The 16122-nt window shown below is 41.2% G+C and overlaps 1 protein-coding gene and 1 long non-coding RNA gene across 2 annotated transcripts in view; one reads left to right on the top strand and one right to left on the bottom strand.

The window, feature by feature from the left end:
- Positions 1-16122, top strand: part of LOC149872923 (uncharacterized) — a 34196-nt gene that overhangs the window by 8392 nt on the left and 9682 nt on the right. The window lies entirely within an intron of this gene.
- Positions 1-16122, bottom strand: part of MDN1 (midasin AAA ATPase 1) — a 154186-nt gene that overhangs the window by 6544 nt on the left and 131520 nt on the right. The window contains exons 86-99 of the mRNA XM_090036605.1: positions 15339-15508; positions 14597-14743; positions 13982-14120; positions 13049-13371; positions 12130-12291; positions 11450-11551; positions 10840-11041; positions 9976-10152; positions 8016-8182; positions 5750-5839; positions 4133-4248; positions 3338-3512; positions 1154-1227; positions 930-1044 (exon numbers count right to left, since the gene is read on the bottom strand). Of these exons, the coding sequence (XP_089892731.1) occupies positions 930-1044; positions 1154-1227; positions 3338-3512; positions 4133-4248; positions 5750-5839; positions 8016-8182; positions 9976-10152; positions 10840-11041; positions 11450-11551; positions 12130-12291; positions 13049-13371; positions 13982-14120; positions 14597-14743; positions 15339-15508 (2159 nt within the window). The remainder of the gene's footprint in view (positions 1-929; positions 1045-1153; positions 1228-3337; positions 3513-4132; positions 4249-5749; positions 5840-8015; positions 8183-9975; positions 10153-10839; positions 11042-11449; positions 11552-12129; positions 12292-13048; positions 13372-13981; positions 14121-14596; positions 14744-15338; positions 15509-16122) is intronic.

The following is a 16122-nucleotide window of genomic DNA, read 5'->3' on the forward strand; positions in this document are numbered from 1 at the left end:
ATTTTGAGATCTGCATCGTGTTGATTTTGGAACTTTTTAGTTTCTTAATCAAAGTGGCAAGCCGAACCAAATCAAATAGCTTACAGCAATTTAAGTCTGATATTGGTACAACATTAGCTTGCTTCCAGTGTTCTGAAACTTCACCTGTCTTCCAAAATTTACTGTACACCAACATTAGTGGTCCAAGTATCTCATCACCTATCTTGTGGATGCAAGTTACCTGGACCTGAACCGAGACATTTTAAAATGTCTGCCACCTTTACTTTTAAATTGGAAATATAAGATCATAATCATTTTGATTTTTTCACATAGAAAAAAAAGAAATATTGAATGCTTTTGCCTTTCCTGCATTATTACTAACAAGTAACACTGGCAACAGAGATGCTGTTTATCAGGCTTTCCTACAAATGGCTGCGGATTGTGAATGTTTTTTGTGGGGGGCTGAGTGGTTCCTTGCTGGCAGCCTTGTCATATTAGGGAGGGGAAAAAAGAAAAAAAAAAAAAAAAATCAGTCCAAGATTGGAGAAAACCCACAAAGGTACAAGAGACGTCACTACAAAGAATTCTTGCACAAACCACAAAAGTGAAAGTAATTTTTCATTAATTTATTTTCTGTAAGTCCTCATGTCTGGTTAGTTAGCACAGATACTCAGTGTGATGCGTAGAGTTCTCCTCCCTCTGATGCTGACCCTGCATTAAAGTTCACTAGAAAGAATACCTCTAGAAGTCCTACAAATTGAAATGGGACTTGCCCTGGTACAGAAGTCTATGCTAGTTGCTCTTAATGCAGGATTAGCATGTGTACCAAAACCAAAGCTTACAATACAGTCTGAACTGGGAGACAAATCACAATGCACAAGGAAAGGTGTCACTCATGACATGCTTATATAAATTCAGAGTATATCAAGCCACAATGCTGCTAATGGTACCTGAGCTATCTTAGTTTTCTTTTGCTCAAATTTGCAGAGACGCAGTATCCGTGTTCCTGACTCGTCACTGAATTGCTCATGGAATGGGTGCAGTAGCTGAACCGTCTCACCAAAACTGAAAAAGTGCAAATTTTTTGTTTTAAAAGTGTGTTACTAAAAGCAAATCAGTATTGTTATTTGGCTCTAAAACACTAACATAAATTACAGACTTAAAATATCCTCACCTACAAACAGCAATTTGTCCCACTTCCAAAAGAGTCAGTGCATTTCCAATGACAGCCAAAGATTCATATGCAAGCTATGTAAAAAAAATTAAAGCAAAATTAAACAAATCAGTCATAAGGTTGCTCCTAATCAATCTTTCCAATCTTTTATGTTGAACTAAAAGCATATAAAGTAATTTCTATACTCTAGTAAAACAAATTTAAGTATGGCCTCTTAAGTATTTGTTTCCTTATAGTTTTTATGTGTATGCATATGAAATTCTACCCTGGAAATACCACAGATGTTACATTAGAAAAAAATACTGCCTAGCAGGGGCTTCTGGCCTGGAACTGTTCTTGCCTCCCTGCACTGAGAGAAATACAGATGGGGGGTAGTGAGACAGGGGAGGACTGCGAGCAATCGCCCCAGTTCTCAGGGGCCAGGCCAGGCTGGGTCCTGCAGTCCTGGCGCTGCAGCTGGAAACCACATGCTGCTGGAGCTGCCAGTGGGTGGGTGGGTAAGTGGAGGGGGAGGGGAGGGGAGCAAACAGGCATGGAGCACAGCAATAGCTGAGCGGGAATGCAGGACCCACACCGGTGCACCAGGGCCAGCGCCCATGTGGCCCAGAGTGGGGCGCAGGCTGGCAGGGGTCTGTGGAGCTGGGCTGGGCTGTGCCAGCAGGCAGAGAGGGGAGCTGACCTGGCTCCAAAGAGCTCCCTGTTGCCCGGGTCCCTGCACTCCTGCCGCCCTGTTCTGGCCCCAGTGCGAGCCCTGCACACCCCACTGTTGCTGCCCCTTCCCCCCACCTGCTGCACCCATTTCCCCACTCCCCCGCTGCTCACCCACCAGCAGCTCCAGCACCACCTGGTTCTCACCTGCATCACTGGGAATTCAGAAGCAGCTGGGACATGACATGGTGTTGGAGTGGTGAGTGGGGGGGGGGGAGCAGGAAGACAGCAGTGGCAAATGGGAGAGTGGCAGTGAGTGGGAGCACAGGGCCTGCACCAATGCTCCAGGGCCAGGAGAAGCAGAGCCCAGGCTTGCAGGAGCACTGGCGGGGGCTCTGCCTGCCGCAGGGGGGTGGGCTGTGGGCAAACCCTCCCCATCCATGCAACCCACAACCCTCCCCAGTCACCCTCCCTCCACACACTCAGCCCCCTACAAAATCCACAAACACCCTCACCCCACAACCAACCCACCCACAAATCCTACACCTTCCCCCACACCTCACATACCCACCCTCCCACATTATACAAGAGTAAGACTTCATTTTAAGCTATTATGCTATCCCCTCTTTGTACATTACACAAACACATATTAATCAGGACAAAAATATTCTTTGAAATGAAATTAATGAATGTTGTAGTACATTTGATTTTTAGAACATAGTTTGGTATTTTTCTGGTTCCGAGATGGCAAAACCCCTTGCTGAAAGGAGTACTTCCAGGGGACAAGTGGAAGGACTTCTAGTGGCAAAGGTTAGGGGCTAGAGGGCGGGACTTCTGATCCCAAGACGGCAACCTGTGTGGCCCCTTGATGACTTGCCAAAACTCGCCCAAAATAATTGCCCACCCCTGCTCTACTCAGTCCCATGTGCTAGGAACAGGCTTTGGGGCCTCAGGCTGCCCTGACTCCAAGATCAAGCTTTGGGGCCCCATACTGCCACTGCCTGACTGTGCCACCTCCACATACTGGGATCAGGCTCCTGGGCCCCACACTGCTCCCACCCAACCCCACATGCAAGGACTGGGTTCTGGGACCCTGTGCTGCCCCCTCCCATGGGCACCCCATCTAGTGTGCAGGGTCATGGCCTGTGAGGGTCCCCATGAACTCATGGGAAGCCCTGGGGGCTGGATGACTTAGGGGCGAGAGGTTGAGCACCCCTGATTTAGAAGATGCAAAACATACACATTCCATACTGCAATTCAACTGAATTACTAGGTTTAATTAAAAAATTTAATTGATTAAAATTACATTAAAAAGCTATTAACTATTTAATCTCTTAAACTTGTACAAGTAATATATTAAATTAATTGCAGACTTCTAGGACTTTAACAGTCTATCAAAGTCAAGCTGCTCAAGAACAGTGAACCTTCCACATGGAAAAATTCTTGCTTTTAGTCAAAGAATAATTCGTCTACCATACCACATCTTTATTATGGATTGTTTTCCTATGCAACAGGTTCCTTACAAGGTTCTCTTACCTGTTTGGAGTGGTTGTCTATCATGCTGGATGAGTCATCAATGGCCAAGCAAATCTGGTACTGTCGTTTGCTGGGCTTGGTCCTTCGCAACCAGATCTTATCCTTTCGGAACTGACTGGCAATATAGGGAATCACTTTGCGCATATTTAGCCTTTTTCCTGTTCGGTAATCACCTCTAATAGTAAGGGAGCAAACAGAGGAGTGAGGAGAGGTATTTCACTGAAAATGCTTTAGGCAGACACGATTACTGGACATCAGCAGCAATATCAGCCTACAGCTTCAAACTGAATATGTTCAAATCCAGCCCTTCTCTCCATATTTAAATTGCTTACAAATTGGTTTCATTTTTAAGGGGAGTAGGATGTTCAACACTTTTAGAAGACAGCACCTTCAAACCATGCCCCTAAGTTTTAGGCACTTAGTTTTGAAAATATCTTGGTAAAACATTATTTGCCTTTTATATCTTGTTCAAAATTATATGGCAATAAAAGCAAATAAAATAGAAAAGGTTTTGAGGCCATTTTTGGCTTGCTAAAACTATAATTCAGATTAGTTTCTCCACTGGTTATAAAAATACAAATGGACAGGCTCAGGCAGAATAAAAATCATTATTATTTACTATATATCACTTACATGTTATAAATCACCTAGAAGACTAATTAAAGAATGAATGTACATATGAAATGGGAACAAACCGCTACAAACCAGGGTACTGAGTTGCCACTCTAATAAGCTGCACTTGTAAAAATAATGGGCAGACAAAAGAAAAGTGAAGAGGCTAGAAGTAAAACTTACTTCAACTTGGCTGCCTGAGTGGGTTCCAATATAAGTCGTAGCTGTTCACACAGCTGTTGTGAAAGAGGAGCTGTCAGTACCAAATACCTCTGCCACATCTCTGCTGCTGCCCTTTCCTAAAATATTGCAAATAAAAAAACAAAACAAATTAAATTGATGCAAAGGCATCAATCCACAAAGGGTCACCTGGAACATTCTTGTGGTCAAAATTAAAAAGGGAAATGCCCAGTAAAGGACTGATGTCTGCAATTCCTCTATGTGCAACATTCAAAATAAAGCATTTTAAGACTGAAAAAAATCAATACAATGCATTAGTGAGCAGTCAATTATACTGTTATTGCCGAAGTAACTAGTGCAATAACAGTTACATTTTGGCCATTGGCAGAGGAGTCCAACTAAGGGGTGAGAAAGCCACTGGCAGAAGGAATGAGGACTACTCATGAATAGATAACAGCCAACATATAATAATAGAATGGAATTTACTCGTTTTTTCATGCAGCTGACTTACTACTGACCTGAAACGGGAGAAAGTCATTTAAACATGCCACTTGCAAAGGAACCGAGGAAAATCAGGCCTTATTGTGCTAGGAAAAGGCAGGTAACATATACAACCTTTCCTAAGGATCCTAGTTTGACAAGGAAAGTGTATCTGAAACATGTTACTCTAAATTAGATAGAAGTAGAGAAACAAGTGACATCCAATTTCACTACAACTTTGCCCTTTTAAAGGGAGGCAAGGATATCTTAGGGTGATATCAGACTAACTATGTAGTCAAGATAAAGCCTCACACAACTTCTGGAAAGTCACGGCTATGTCATCACTGTAATATGAAGGGCATTTGTTAATAATCTTAATGGAGAGAATATCATTTAATTTAAAATTGATCTTACTTTATTTACTTGTAACATCCATGAATAAAGAAGGATCTAAAATGTTACCTTCCATTTAATTAGTAAGGAAGAGATAACTATCTTCAGTCTGTAAAAGTATCTGCCTAATGAAATTAACAAAACATTAGAGCCAAGTTCTGATATCAGTTGGACCATGAGTGCCAAGACCATGTTCCCTTCTCGTTGATGTTAATAATTACAACATTTAGCAACAGTCTTTATTGTGACAATCCTATTTAAGGATAATGTTTAAATATAATTTACAGTTCATTGCTGGAGTTACTACAGCAAAGTTGAAAGAAGTTCTGACATCAAATTCTGGTTCTGAGACAATCCAGACACAGACACTGCAACACTTCAGTTGAAAGAGGCAGCTTCCATCAATAATGGATTAACTTAAAGTGGCATGTGACACACGCAATGTGCAAGGACTTGACAGGCTGAGAGAAATGTTTCTCAGAATGCAAGTTCCAGAGGTCATTACCAGGTACAAGTTCAAAGCAGCTTTCTACAAACAGTAGGCAGTGCTTTAGAAATGAGATCTGAATTAATGTCCATTTTAGGAATGGAGTTAAGAAGTTTGTAGTGCTTAAATTCTCCTTTAAAGACAAAGGTACATAGTCTGAACATTAGATCCTAGTCTAAGTCCCCATCAATGACTACAGTAGTGTAACCATATGAAAAGATGTGGGTAAGAGATTCTAGTATAAGTTAAGGTTCACTCACCTCATCTGGGCTTCCAGGCTGCTGAGTGTGCCAAGCTTCCAGTTGTCTTTCCAGTTCCTGTCTCAGCTCTTCAGGGTCTGTAATGATGGGCTAGAAATACATTTATGAGAATCTCAGATGGGCTCATTTATCAGTGACTGCAGGTTTTTTGACACCATAAAAATCTAAGTAAGCTTTATAAATCTCTCTGGGACTAAGAGGCATGAAAAGAACAATCTTCAGAACTGCTAAAAAACAATGCAGTCAGAGCTCTGGTTTTTCTAGTTATACTGGATATACAGGTTTTATAGGTGATTGATTTAAATTGCCTTAAGTAACTGATTTTAATTTTGACATATTTAAAATTTCCAAAAGAAAGATTCACTTGAGTAACTAACTAATGGATTAGAGGAATATGGCTAATTACTTATCACATTTGTACTCCCGTTTGATAACTTCTACCTATTTTAAGATAAAGACTTACATTATATTCATTCAGTCTTCATTTACAGTAAATGAAATGGGGACTTGCATTCCTAATTTAATAGATAGTAACTTAATCGAACTACAGTACATTTAGAATTGAATCTCTAAAACCTGCAGAGAGAGTTGAAACAAAGTCCTTACTAGTTTTCATATTTAAAAATGTTTTTACAAAATCATGGGAAATAAAACAATGCCAATAATTTATTAATCCACAAGGAATTATAAGAAGTCTCTCTAGGCATCTACTGTAGTCAAACTTGGGGAGGAGAGAGCGAGGACAGTGCTCAAAGAACCACACTTTCCATATGCTACTAAAAAATAATCAGGAGCACTCCGTTTCCTCTATGGCTTAGCCAAGTGATGCTTTACCCTCCTTTCTAACTGGTACTGCGAAACCTCCCCTTCCTGTTTCAGTCTACTTGAGCCACTGGATATATCTATCTGTCTTGTGTTTGGTTACTCAGGAAACAAAAGACCCATATCTTTGCAGACAATGGCGCTTTAAAAAAATGCTGTTTTATTGTTACTGCCAAGGCCTGCATCTGTCCTATTTGTTCCTTTTTGACACAACCACTACCTACAAGAACTTCGGTACACCTCTGCTAAAATAAGCAAAGTTGGGGTGGTGGGTGCAAACAGACATCACTGTAGGAATAATATGGTATCAGCCAGGGCTGCCAAAGATGCAGTCTGCTGGCTGGATCTGGCCCATGGAGCCCTACAATCCTGCCTGTGGGTCTTAGACCAACCCCATGCTGCAATGGCTCATGCCAATCCCAGCCCCACACAGGGGGCCACTTTGAGGAGTATGCTGCACGTGGTTCCCTTGTCAAGCCAGTCCAGTATGCAGGGACAGTCTGTGGGTTTCATCTGGACTGGTCCCCTAGCTAGCATACAGGACCAGCCTGGTCCAGGTGCCGCACACAGGCCCTGCACACTGCATGCCCTGGGCACGTGTGCTGCAGGCAGCAAAGGACATGCCCTGTCACGTGGTGCCTTGTTAGATTGGCTCTGTTGTTGGCTCTGAGTCTGGGGTGGTCTGGATCGGGCCCACAGACCAGCCCCATGCACCAAAGCCAGTATAAGGCATGGGCACCTCACATAGCATGCACTCAATACCAAAATGAATTTAACACCCCTGGATAAGCGGTTTCAGGGAGCTTAAAATACCCATAATAATAATAAAAATGAAGACAGATACTTCTGCAATACAGACACAGAGCACGTGTTCCTCATTCACAAACTGGGCCTCCCCACTGCCTGTGCCAGAACTACTAATTATAAATAGCATTACCAGAGCTTATTATACCCTCTCTCAGAAACTGCAACTTTGAATGTTCAATAGGCTCCAGTTTCCTAGGACTCTATTATGTTGTTATTCTGTGCAAGCAAAGATTACACACAAGGGAAGGAAAAAGTTTTTCTGGAAAATCTGTGACTAGCTTGCTGCAGGAGAAAGCTGCAGGGGTGAAGCATATGCAACCTTCCCTGTCCATAAGGCTGCACCATTTCTTGGCCACAGAGCAGCCATAGCCCCTCTGCAAGGCCCATCCATTCCTTCCCTTTCCCTCTGCACTGGCATTTGGCCAGTGGGTCCCCTTCTCTACATTTTTACAACCTATAAAACTGAAGTATTTTTCCATCTGAGGGTCATCCCAGAGGTAACCCTGTACTGGAGATATGAGTTTACTTTCAAAATGAATACGTCTCAGCTGTAAAGATGTATCAGCTGGCATCTTTGATCCTCTATCACTCCCTTTTAAATTAAAACAAGAGAGAGAGGCTCTTTAAGGTGTCATACCTGGACTGTGGGATCCATCAAATATTGATGGGCTGTGTGTATGGTAGAGTCTTTGTTTCTCTCTGGATCCTCTTCTGATGCCTGTGGCTGCTTGTTTATTGAAGAATCTTTGACATCCTCAGAAGAATCTGTGACATCCTGCATCTCCAACTCTGCTTCATCAGATCCTAGAGTCATATAATGCATATTTACTAAACACTGCATTCTCCAATACATCCAGGGTCTGGTGCTGGGTAGTATCTGGACTGAAATGCCCAGAAGTTTAGATACTTTGGAAGGTAAACAAGAGTTATTCTTGAAGGGGATACACAATAATCATAACAGTGTAAAGACTAGGTACTTCCACTTTAGTGTACACTGATACAGTTTTCTTCACCCAGCCCATTTCTCTGTTTTGACATCTTCTGCATGTGAAACATGTGCCACTGAACAAGCCCTGCACTAGTGGATTTTTTTTTAAGCATTAATTCATTTTTAGACGTTACCTAGACTTTTTTTTACAGGGCTCGGCCACACGGACCAATTACTGAGGTGTACTCTACAGGGTGTGAATTACAGCATATCAGCTTCTTCCAGGTAACTCCTGTGTGCAGGCTTCTACTATATAGTAAAATGCTTACTCTGCTTTCACTTGGGAAATAAGAAGGTGCACAGAGGCAGTTAACAGGGAGTGACTGTCAAGCTAAATTTGTGTCCTAGCTTATCATATGGTTATCTGTTCTTCTGGCTATCAGCACTGACTGACAGGAGGTGTTTGAAAACTTGGTGATAGAACATAATATTCAGCACGTTATCATTTGATAATAAAAACAGTGCCCATGATTTCTTGTCCCACAATAAAGTAACACACTTCACCTGTGGGATCCATTTTAAAGTCTCATTTACAGGAAAGATATGTAAAGAAGTCTAAACAAAGGACTGCAGTTTTCTTTTATTGCTACTATTTCTTTTATTGACCTATCTTGCTAATGCAGCAGAATTACTTTTATCACAAGAAAAGACAGAAGGGCAATATGACAGGAAAAGCCCCAGATATAAGGTAGTGGGCAGGTCTGCCTTGTAAAAATGTTGTGGAAAACCAAAACGTTGTACAGAGTAGAGAACAAAACCAAATATATGCCCAAATACAAAAGCTTGTACCACCTTGCTTTGCACTTATACATTTATTTCTAGTGGTCATCAGCCCCACATTGAAAGTTAGTCAGTTTAAGAAGCATAAGCAAAGAGATTAACCTGAAAGAAAATAAAAAATGAGCTTCAGTTTGGAAAAGTTACTTATATCATCATTTCTCTTTAGTCAGCCATTGGATTGGTTGATAAGGGAGTCATTGTAAATTTCAGGCTCTAGTTTCATTAACTCGGATTAAAATGAAATATTGCTGCTGTAGTTGTCAAGAAGCATTTCTTTGCATCCAGCCTCTTCTGTCTTGGTTGGCATCCTCCTCTCTGACTCACAGATCAGGTTTATAGCTCTACTGTCATTCTTCCCTCTTCCTTAGACAACTCAGTTCATTACCATATTCCTACTTAGCCCATCCATGCAACTTACTTCCCTAATTGGTGCATCAATGCTGTTGTGCTTCATGATGTCATTTTGCCCACCCCTCCACCTCCTGCTGTCTTGTGAAAACTGGACTTTCTTGCATGCACTTGTGTTTCTGACACTCTTGGATTTGAATAACTTGTTACAAGCCAATTAACGGATCTGGCAGTCTGCCTACCTGAGTGCAAACCATTTGCTTTCCACTTCTATGAAGCAGTGGGAAAAAATTAGAGACCATTAACTCCAAAGAAAACAGCAAGGCACTCTGTCACTCAACCAATTCAATAAAAGATGAATGCTGCTAATTGGGTAGGTTTTAGGGCAGAGAATCAGAAGAGACCATTAAAAGCAGATGTTTCAGTACTAAATGTAGGATTTCTTTATGGATAATTAGGTATATAGTTAAGGGGCATTTACCAGAGTTTTTAGTGATCCCAGGCTTCTTTACGTCAGGCTTCAGTTCTTCTATGTCTACAGCTTTCAAATCCTCATTGTTCTGCATTTCTGTTTCCATGGCTGCATCTTCAGAATCCACCTCTTCCTTCTCTTCACTGAGAGGCAGAATAGGTTTGTGCTGCTCTTTGCTGGCTACATCTATATAAAGAGAGTAAGAAGGCCATTCAAGTGGAAGGAAACCATACCACAACCACAACCAAAATAATAAGATCCTGCTTTCTGAAGTTCTTCCATATCAGGAAAGACTCATATTCAGCTTCTTGAATCACCTTTTTGTTTTCTCAAGATTACAATTAAAAAATAGCTTAAAAACTTCAGCGAGTGGAAAATCTAAGCTACTATTCAATCATTAGTTTCCTTCTTGCATTTTTCATTAGCTTCCTTTCTAAAAATTATTACTTAAAATAGGTGAATGAATTAAGTCATTGAATTACTTTTTAAATTAGTGCTTTGGGAAGAGCCAGTGACTTGCTTTATACGCAGTTAACACAAAAGGGATCTATCTATTAGATGCACAAATGACAACTGAGGTAACAATTTTTACAAAGTAATACCCCGTTTCAGCAGTGACTTCGGCAGTTCGGCACTCAAAAATGTTAACCTTCATGTATAAGTCTGACTTTTCAGAGACTAACAAAACAGAGACTGTACTGTTCATCAGTCACCCCTTTAAAAAAAGCATAATTGCAGAAACAAATATAGTTCACTTGAAAATAAAAAAAAAATATGGTGCTGGGCAAAACTGCAGATAATAGGAGCTTTAGATCTCAATTTGAATATGGACTCTAAATCTAGAGCTTACAAGTTTTGCAGACACTACCCTACCATATGTCTGTGCATCATAGGATTCACTGCCTTGCTTAATGTGTTCAAAGGCATCAGCGCTTTCCATGTGTTGTTCAGGCTGAGCTGTATTCTGCTTGGCTTCACTGCTAGAGTCTATAGTTCTCAGTCGTTTATGGACATGCTTGTTGTGATCCCCCATTGAGCGCTCATTGTCAGCTTGACCAGGTTTTCTCTTGAAACTCTGAAAATGGAGAAATTGACACCATGCATGTCTAATAAGTGAGGTCAAACCAGAACAAAATGTTAGCACACAGAGTAGCCAACCTGTAATTTAGTTTAGATCAGGGGTTGGCAAATTTCAGCCCACCGAGCCATTTCATCCAGCCTGTGGCCATGGAGTTTCAGCGGTATGGACAAGCGCTGGCTGGGGCCACTCTCCCCCTGCTGTTGAGGAGGGAAGTGGTAGGAGGGGCCAGGCCAGGCCAGGTCCTAGCATCTGCCTGCCCACCCTTGACCCAAACTGGGTCACTCCATCCCACAGCCTTAAGTTTGCTGCCCACTGATTTAGGTAATTTGATTCTTAATGTTAACAACTCATTTACATTATTAAACTTCACAGAGCTTAAAGAATTGAAAAAGAAAGAGGAACCTGCGTATTTTTTCTGCTTTGTTTCTGAGAAGCCAATCGTGCCATTAGCTGGGATTCATGGCCTTCTGACTGACATGCATCAGCAGATCCAGTCCCATGTTCCTGAAAGACAAGAAAAAAATAGCAGCTGTTACTCTGGGTCATACGAAAACATAAAATAGAAAGATCAGGAAATGAGCATTAGCTGTTATTGCACAAAATTCTAGAAACTAAATGGGCCTGTTAGGATAGCTTTTCATCTTACATAACTGAGCAATGGCTGAGCTGAGTTGTAGTTCTGGAAAATACAGCAAAGTGCTTGCACACATGCTATTTTTGTAAGGGGCAGATAAGACAATTCTGTGGCTCAAGACTTCTCATAATGTTAACACTCTTTTGACTGCTTGGGAATTATTTGAAAAAAAAAAAAAAAAGACGACACGTTCATGCAGCTGATTTCAGACTCAAAAGCCTTATGTTGTTTCCTGCTGATATCAGAGACTTCCATACGCAGATAACATTTTCAAGTGTAGCACCAGCTCTACCCTAAACATAACAGCATGGAGAAGAATCTAAAGTTAGAGTCCCTAAGTGCTATCAGGAGCAGAGCAAAATATATACCCATGGGTTAAAACTAAGTATTTTGGAAAACCCCATAAAACACTGCTCCAGTTGCAACTGGAAATTTCCACCTATATCACCTCCTTAGCCTGGTCTTTCTCCGAAGCTGCTCCAGCCAGCTCAACAGCTGTGTCACTCTGCAAATTTTCTTCTCCTGTCTGCCCTAGTGTTTCATGTTCCATTCTCTCTGCAGACTCAGGTAGTTGTTCATCCTTCTCAGAATCGTCTTTATCCTCTTCTTCCTGAAGTAAGAGCAAACAGCTTCAGTGTTCTGAAATGTCAGTCTGAGAACAATACTGCTGACAAGCCATACGAGTAATAAGTATATTCTACTCAAGTGATAATGCATGAAATTCAGTATTTCACTCACAATATTCATCACTGGGATTTTGCTCACATGCTTCTGTCACTCCTGACACAGGTAAAACATATTTCCTAAGCCTTTTATTAGTACAGAAATATTGTTGTGTTCTATATCTTACTAAACAAGATTAAGACAAAAATGCCCCTCCTATACCACCCCACCATTACATTCATACAGAGTAGAGATGCTCAACCTGTGGCGGGCTAAGCCATCTCATTTGACTTTTGGGGATCCCCACAGGTCTGGAATCTCGACAGTGGGGAAGGTGGCCATTAATATCGCCATCCTCCCTCATTGCCAAATTTCCAAACCCCAAGCCTTGTGTGCATCCCCTACTTCTGCTACAGAGCTGGTTCAGGCTCCTACCCCCCACTTCTGGATCAATACTGGGCCATGCCCCCCTTCCACCCTACAGGACTGGATCAAGCTCCTTTCCCCTTGCAGGGCTGTGTTGGGGCTGGCATACCCCCCTGCACCTCTCCACCAAGTGGTGCCAGCTTCACCTGCCCCAGGTGCTGCATTAGGACCACTGGCTGCTTCCAGCTGGTTGTTGAACCTGGCACTGGCTAATTGGCTCACTGGGGAAAAGGTTGGGTGCCACTGATATATATATAAAAAAAAACATGGTTTTCAACCTGGGGCTGAAGACCTTCGTCAGCAGTGAGTACTCCTTTCTCCATCTCCTCTTCAGCAGATTCATTTTTGTCTTCTTTTGGTGGCTGTACATCTTCCTCTGTGGTTTCCTCTGGTCTTTCTGTATTTCCTTCTTCTTGGTCAGCAGCTTCTTTCTCTTCCTCATCTTCCTCTGCTTTATCTCCCCCATCTTCTCCCTCTCCTTTATCTTCTGCTAGCCCTGGATCTTGATCTTCTCTGCCTCTATCTTCGGTATCCTCTTCATTTTTATCTTTCCCATTTAAATCCACTAGTTTTTCTTCTATATCAAAAGGATTCTCTCCCCCTGAGTTAAAGAATAGCAAAGCAATATAAAATTTAAAGGTAACCAAAGAGAAAGTGAGCATTAAAAGACAAGAAAAAAAGCCTAGCATTTTAAAACCAGGCAGGGAAAAAATAAAGCAGACCCTACACACAGAATCTATGATTTTCTATAATGTATTTTATCTTCAAAACTACAACCAACTTGGGTCCAATTAGGTCCTATTGGTCCACTGGGGGCATTCCTATTTACTAGCCATCATCTAATCATCAAGTACAAACATTTGAAGGTATTTTATCACAGGAAGTATAGCAATCCGACAAAAACCAGTCTACCTAGGGAAGCTATGAATCATCCCTACTTGAAATGATTTCAGGGAATAGGTTAAGTGGTACACTTTGATTATGAGCACCTTATCCAGTCCTACTTTTTGACTCAAACTGCCAAAAAACTGTCCTGTGCATGTAAAACTAACATTTTAAATTCCCTGAAGTTAATGAAAGATTTCTCTTTTTGAGCAACGGTGATGTTTGCACAGCCTCAGTATCTAACTCATCATCACTCTTTTCTCAGCATCCTCACTTTCAGTTTAGTTTTCCTCTGAGAATCTGCTAAGACAGGTTCTCAGTTATACCTTCTCCTTCATTCTCCTCATCACTCTTTTCCTCTTCCTTCTCTAGGTTTAGGTCATCAGGAAGGTCCAAAGCTTCAACTTCAGGCTGCTTCTCTTGCTTGCCATGATAGGGATCCACCTCATTTTCATCATACTCCCGCTAGCAAGCAGGAAAACAAGAAAACAGTATATTACCAGTGGAAAGGAAAGGGAAAGAAAACAAGGTGGGAAAGCGATTCACTGGGAGCTAACACTACATGACATTGTATTTTGCAGGACAAACAGGTCAATAATACTTTCGTTTAGTTCATCCAAGTCCGTAGGCCAAACTAAACTGGCAAGCTTGAAACTTGTAAGAAAACCTCAAAGACTTATAGGGTCAGGATGTGTAGGTGCTCACTTCTGACAAGAAATAGAAGTATTTTTAGAACACAGCAGCTTCTTTGCAAATAAGTATGAATCTGTTTGTTTGTTTTTTAAATCACATTAGCTGTAACTGTTTTAAGACTTTTTTTTTTTTTAAATCAGCCAATAACAGGTCACTGTAGTCCTTGGCACAAGGGAATTACAATATTGCAGGCTTCTATAAGTGCTGTGACATGCCTTGCTCTTCATGCTGCCTGAAATCCTTTTTACCTCATCAATTTGCTCATGGATTTTCTCTTGGTTTCCACCATCCTCTGCTTGCTCCTCTTCTTTTTCATCCTTCAGTGGCTGCTTTTTGTCATCGTTTTTCTTGCCTGCATCCAAGTTGTCATGTTTTGCCACAAGCTCCGAATCACCCTGAGTATTGAGCAAAAAAATAAAAATAAAAATCCAGGATTCTGATTATGCAAACTGTCCCCTGTAGATTTTCTTGACTAAGGTAGCATCTCCCACAGAAAGCAAACAGACATTTAGAATCTACTCAGACTATGCCCCTCCTAATGCCAGAGCCTAATATACAGGCTGTAATCTATATTTGCCACAATCAATAGAGATAATTACCAATATACAGCAAGTCTGGACAAACCGCATTAGGCCTAAGCACATAATTCAGGCGGGAACTAAATATTCCAGGTGATTCTATTCAATGTTGAATGTTTTCACTGGATAGATGCAACTTCCTGAATCATGCTACAGCTGAGGACCACTTTCCTCTGATTAGTCAGGACCAACCAAGCTCTTGAAGACTGATTATGAAGAATAAAGAACTGGATCTTGCTGAATTACAGACAGCAGTCAAATCCTCACTACTTCTCTTGTACACTCTTCTGCCACCGTGTCAAAAGAGCGGTTACTTACTTTTGCCCCCAAGTCAAACCTCATTCCCTAGGTGACAGTGCATCAATAAAATTATTATTTTTTTTTCCTTTTTATCTCAATGTGCTTCTTTTACCTCATCCATTCCTGGTCCCATTTCTTCTGTTTTATTGTCACCACTCTCATCTTCGTCCTCTTCATCATCACCTCCCCAGAGCCTCTCATTCAGTTTATCAGCTTCAGCATCACCAAGATTTCCCATTTGCTTATCCAATTCTTCATCTTCATCTGATTTGTCATCCTCTTCTGTAGACATCATCACAAGTCAGTAGATATCCCCATGTGCAAGGTACAGGCTAAAATTGTGCGACTAATGAGACTAAGGGCCAGATCCAAAATGTGGTGTAGGTGCCAAACAGGAGCTGAACACCTAAATACCACCTTGGACCTTTCCCCAAATCTTCTGCAAAGTAATTCTTGCATTTTCAAAAATATTTCCCAGGTGGTCTAATCTACCTAAAGATTCTGGAATGCATGTCATTTTGTAGGTGAACCCAAGTCCTCAATTCTTGGCAGGTCTGTCAGGAGGTTGTGAATTACATCCAAAATATTCAAAATCTGTCCTTTCTATGTGCATAAAGGCTAAATTTATTTGCCAATGGCAACCCGCATGATTCTGCTAAAGTACCTGTATTTTTTATTTTAAAGTGAATGAATGAGAAAATCCATTGACACAATGTTTCCAAAACGTGACTTTGCTTTGAAGAGTACTTTTTATTTAAACAAAAAGCCTCCTTTCTGGTAGCAGCTAGAGAAACTATGCACACTTTCCTTAACAGGTAAGAAATAATTTTGTTTAGGTCTACCCACTAAAATCTGTTGTGCTATAGGGAGGCAATCTAGCTTAATAAACTGAGAAA

Source organism: Crocodylus siamensis, chromosome 1, assembly GCF_052110815.1.
Source record: "Crocodylus siamensis isolate JL-2025a chromosome 1, ASM5211081v1, whole genome shotgun sequence".
Lineage (NCBI taxonomy): Eukaryota > Metazoa > Chordata > Crocodylia > Crocodylidae > Crocodylus > Crocodylus siamensis.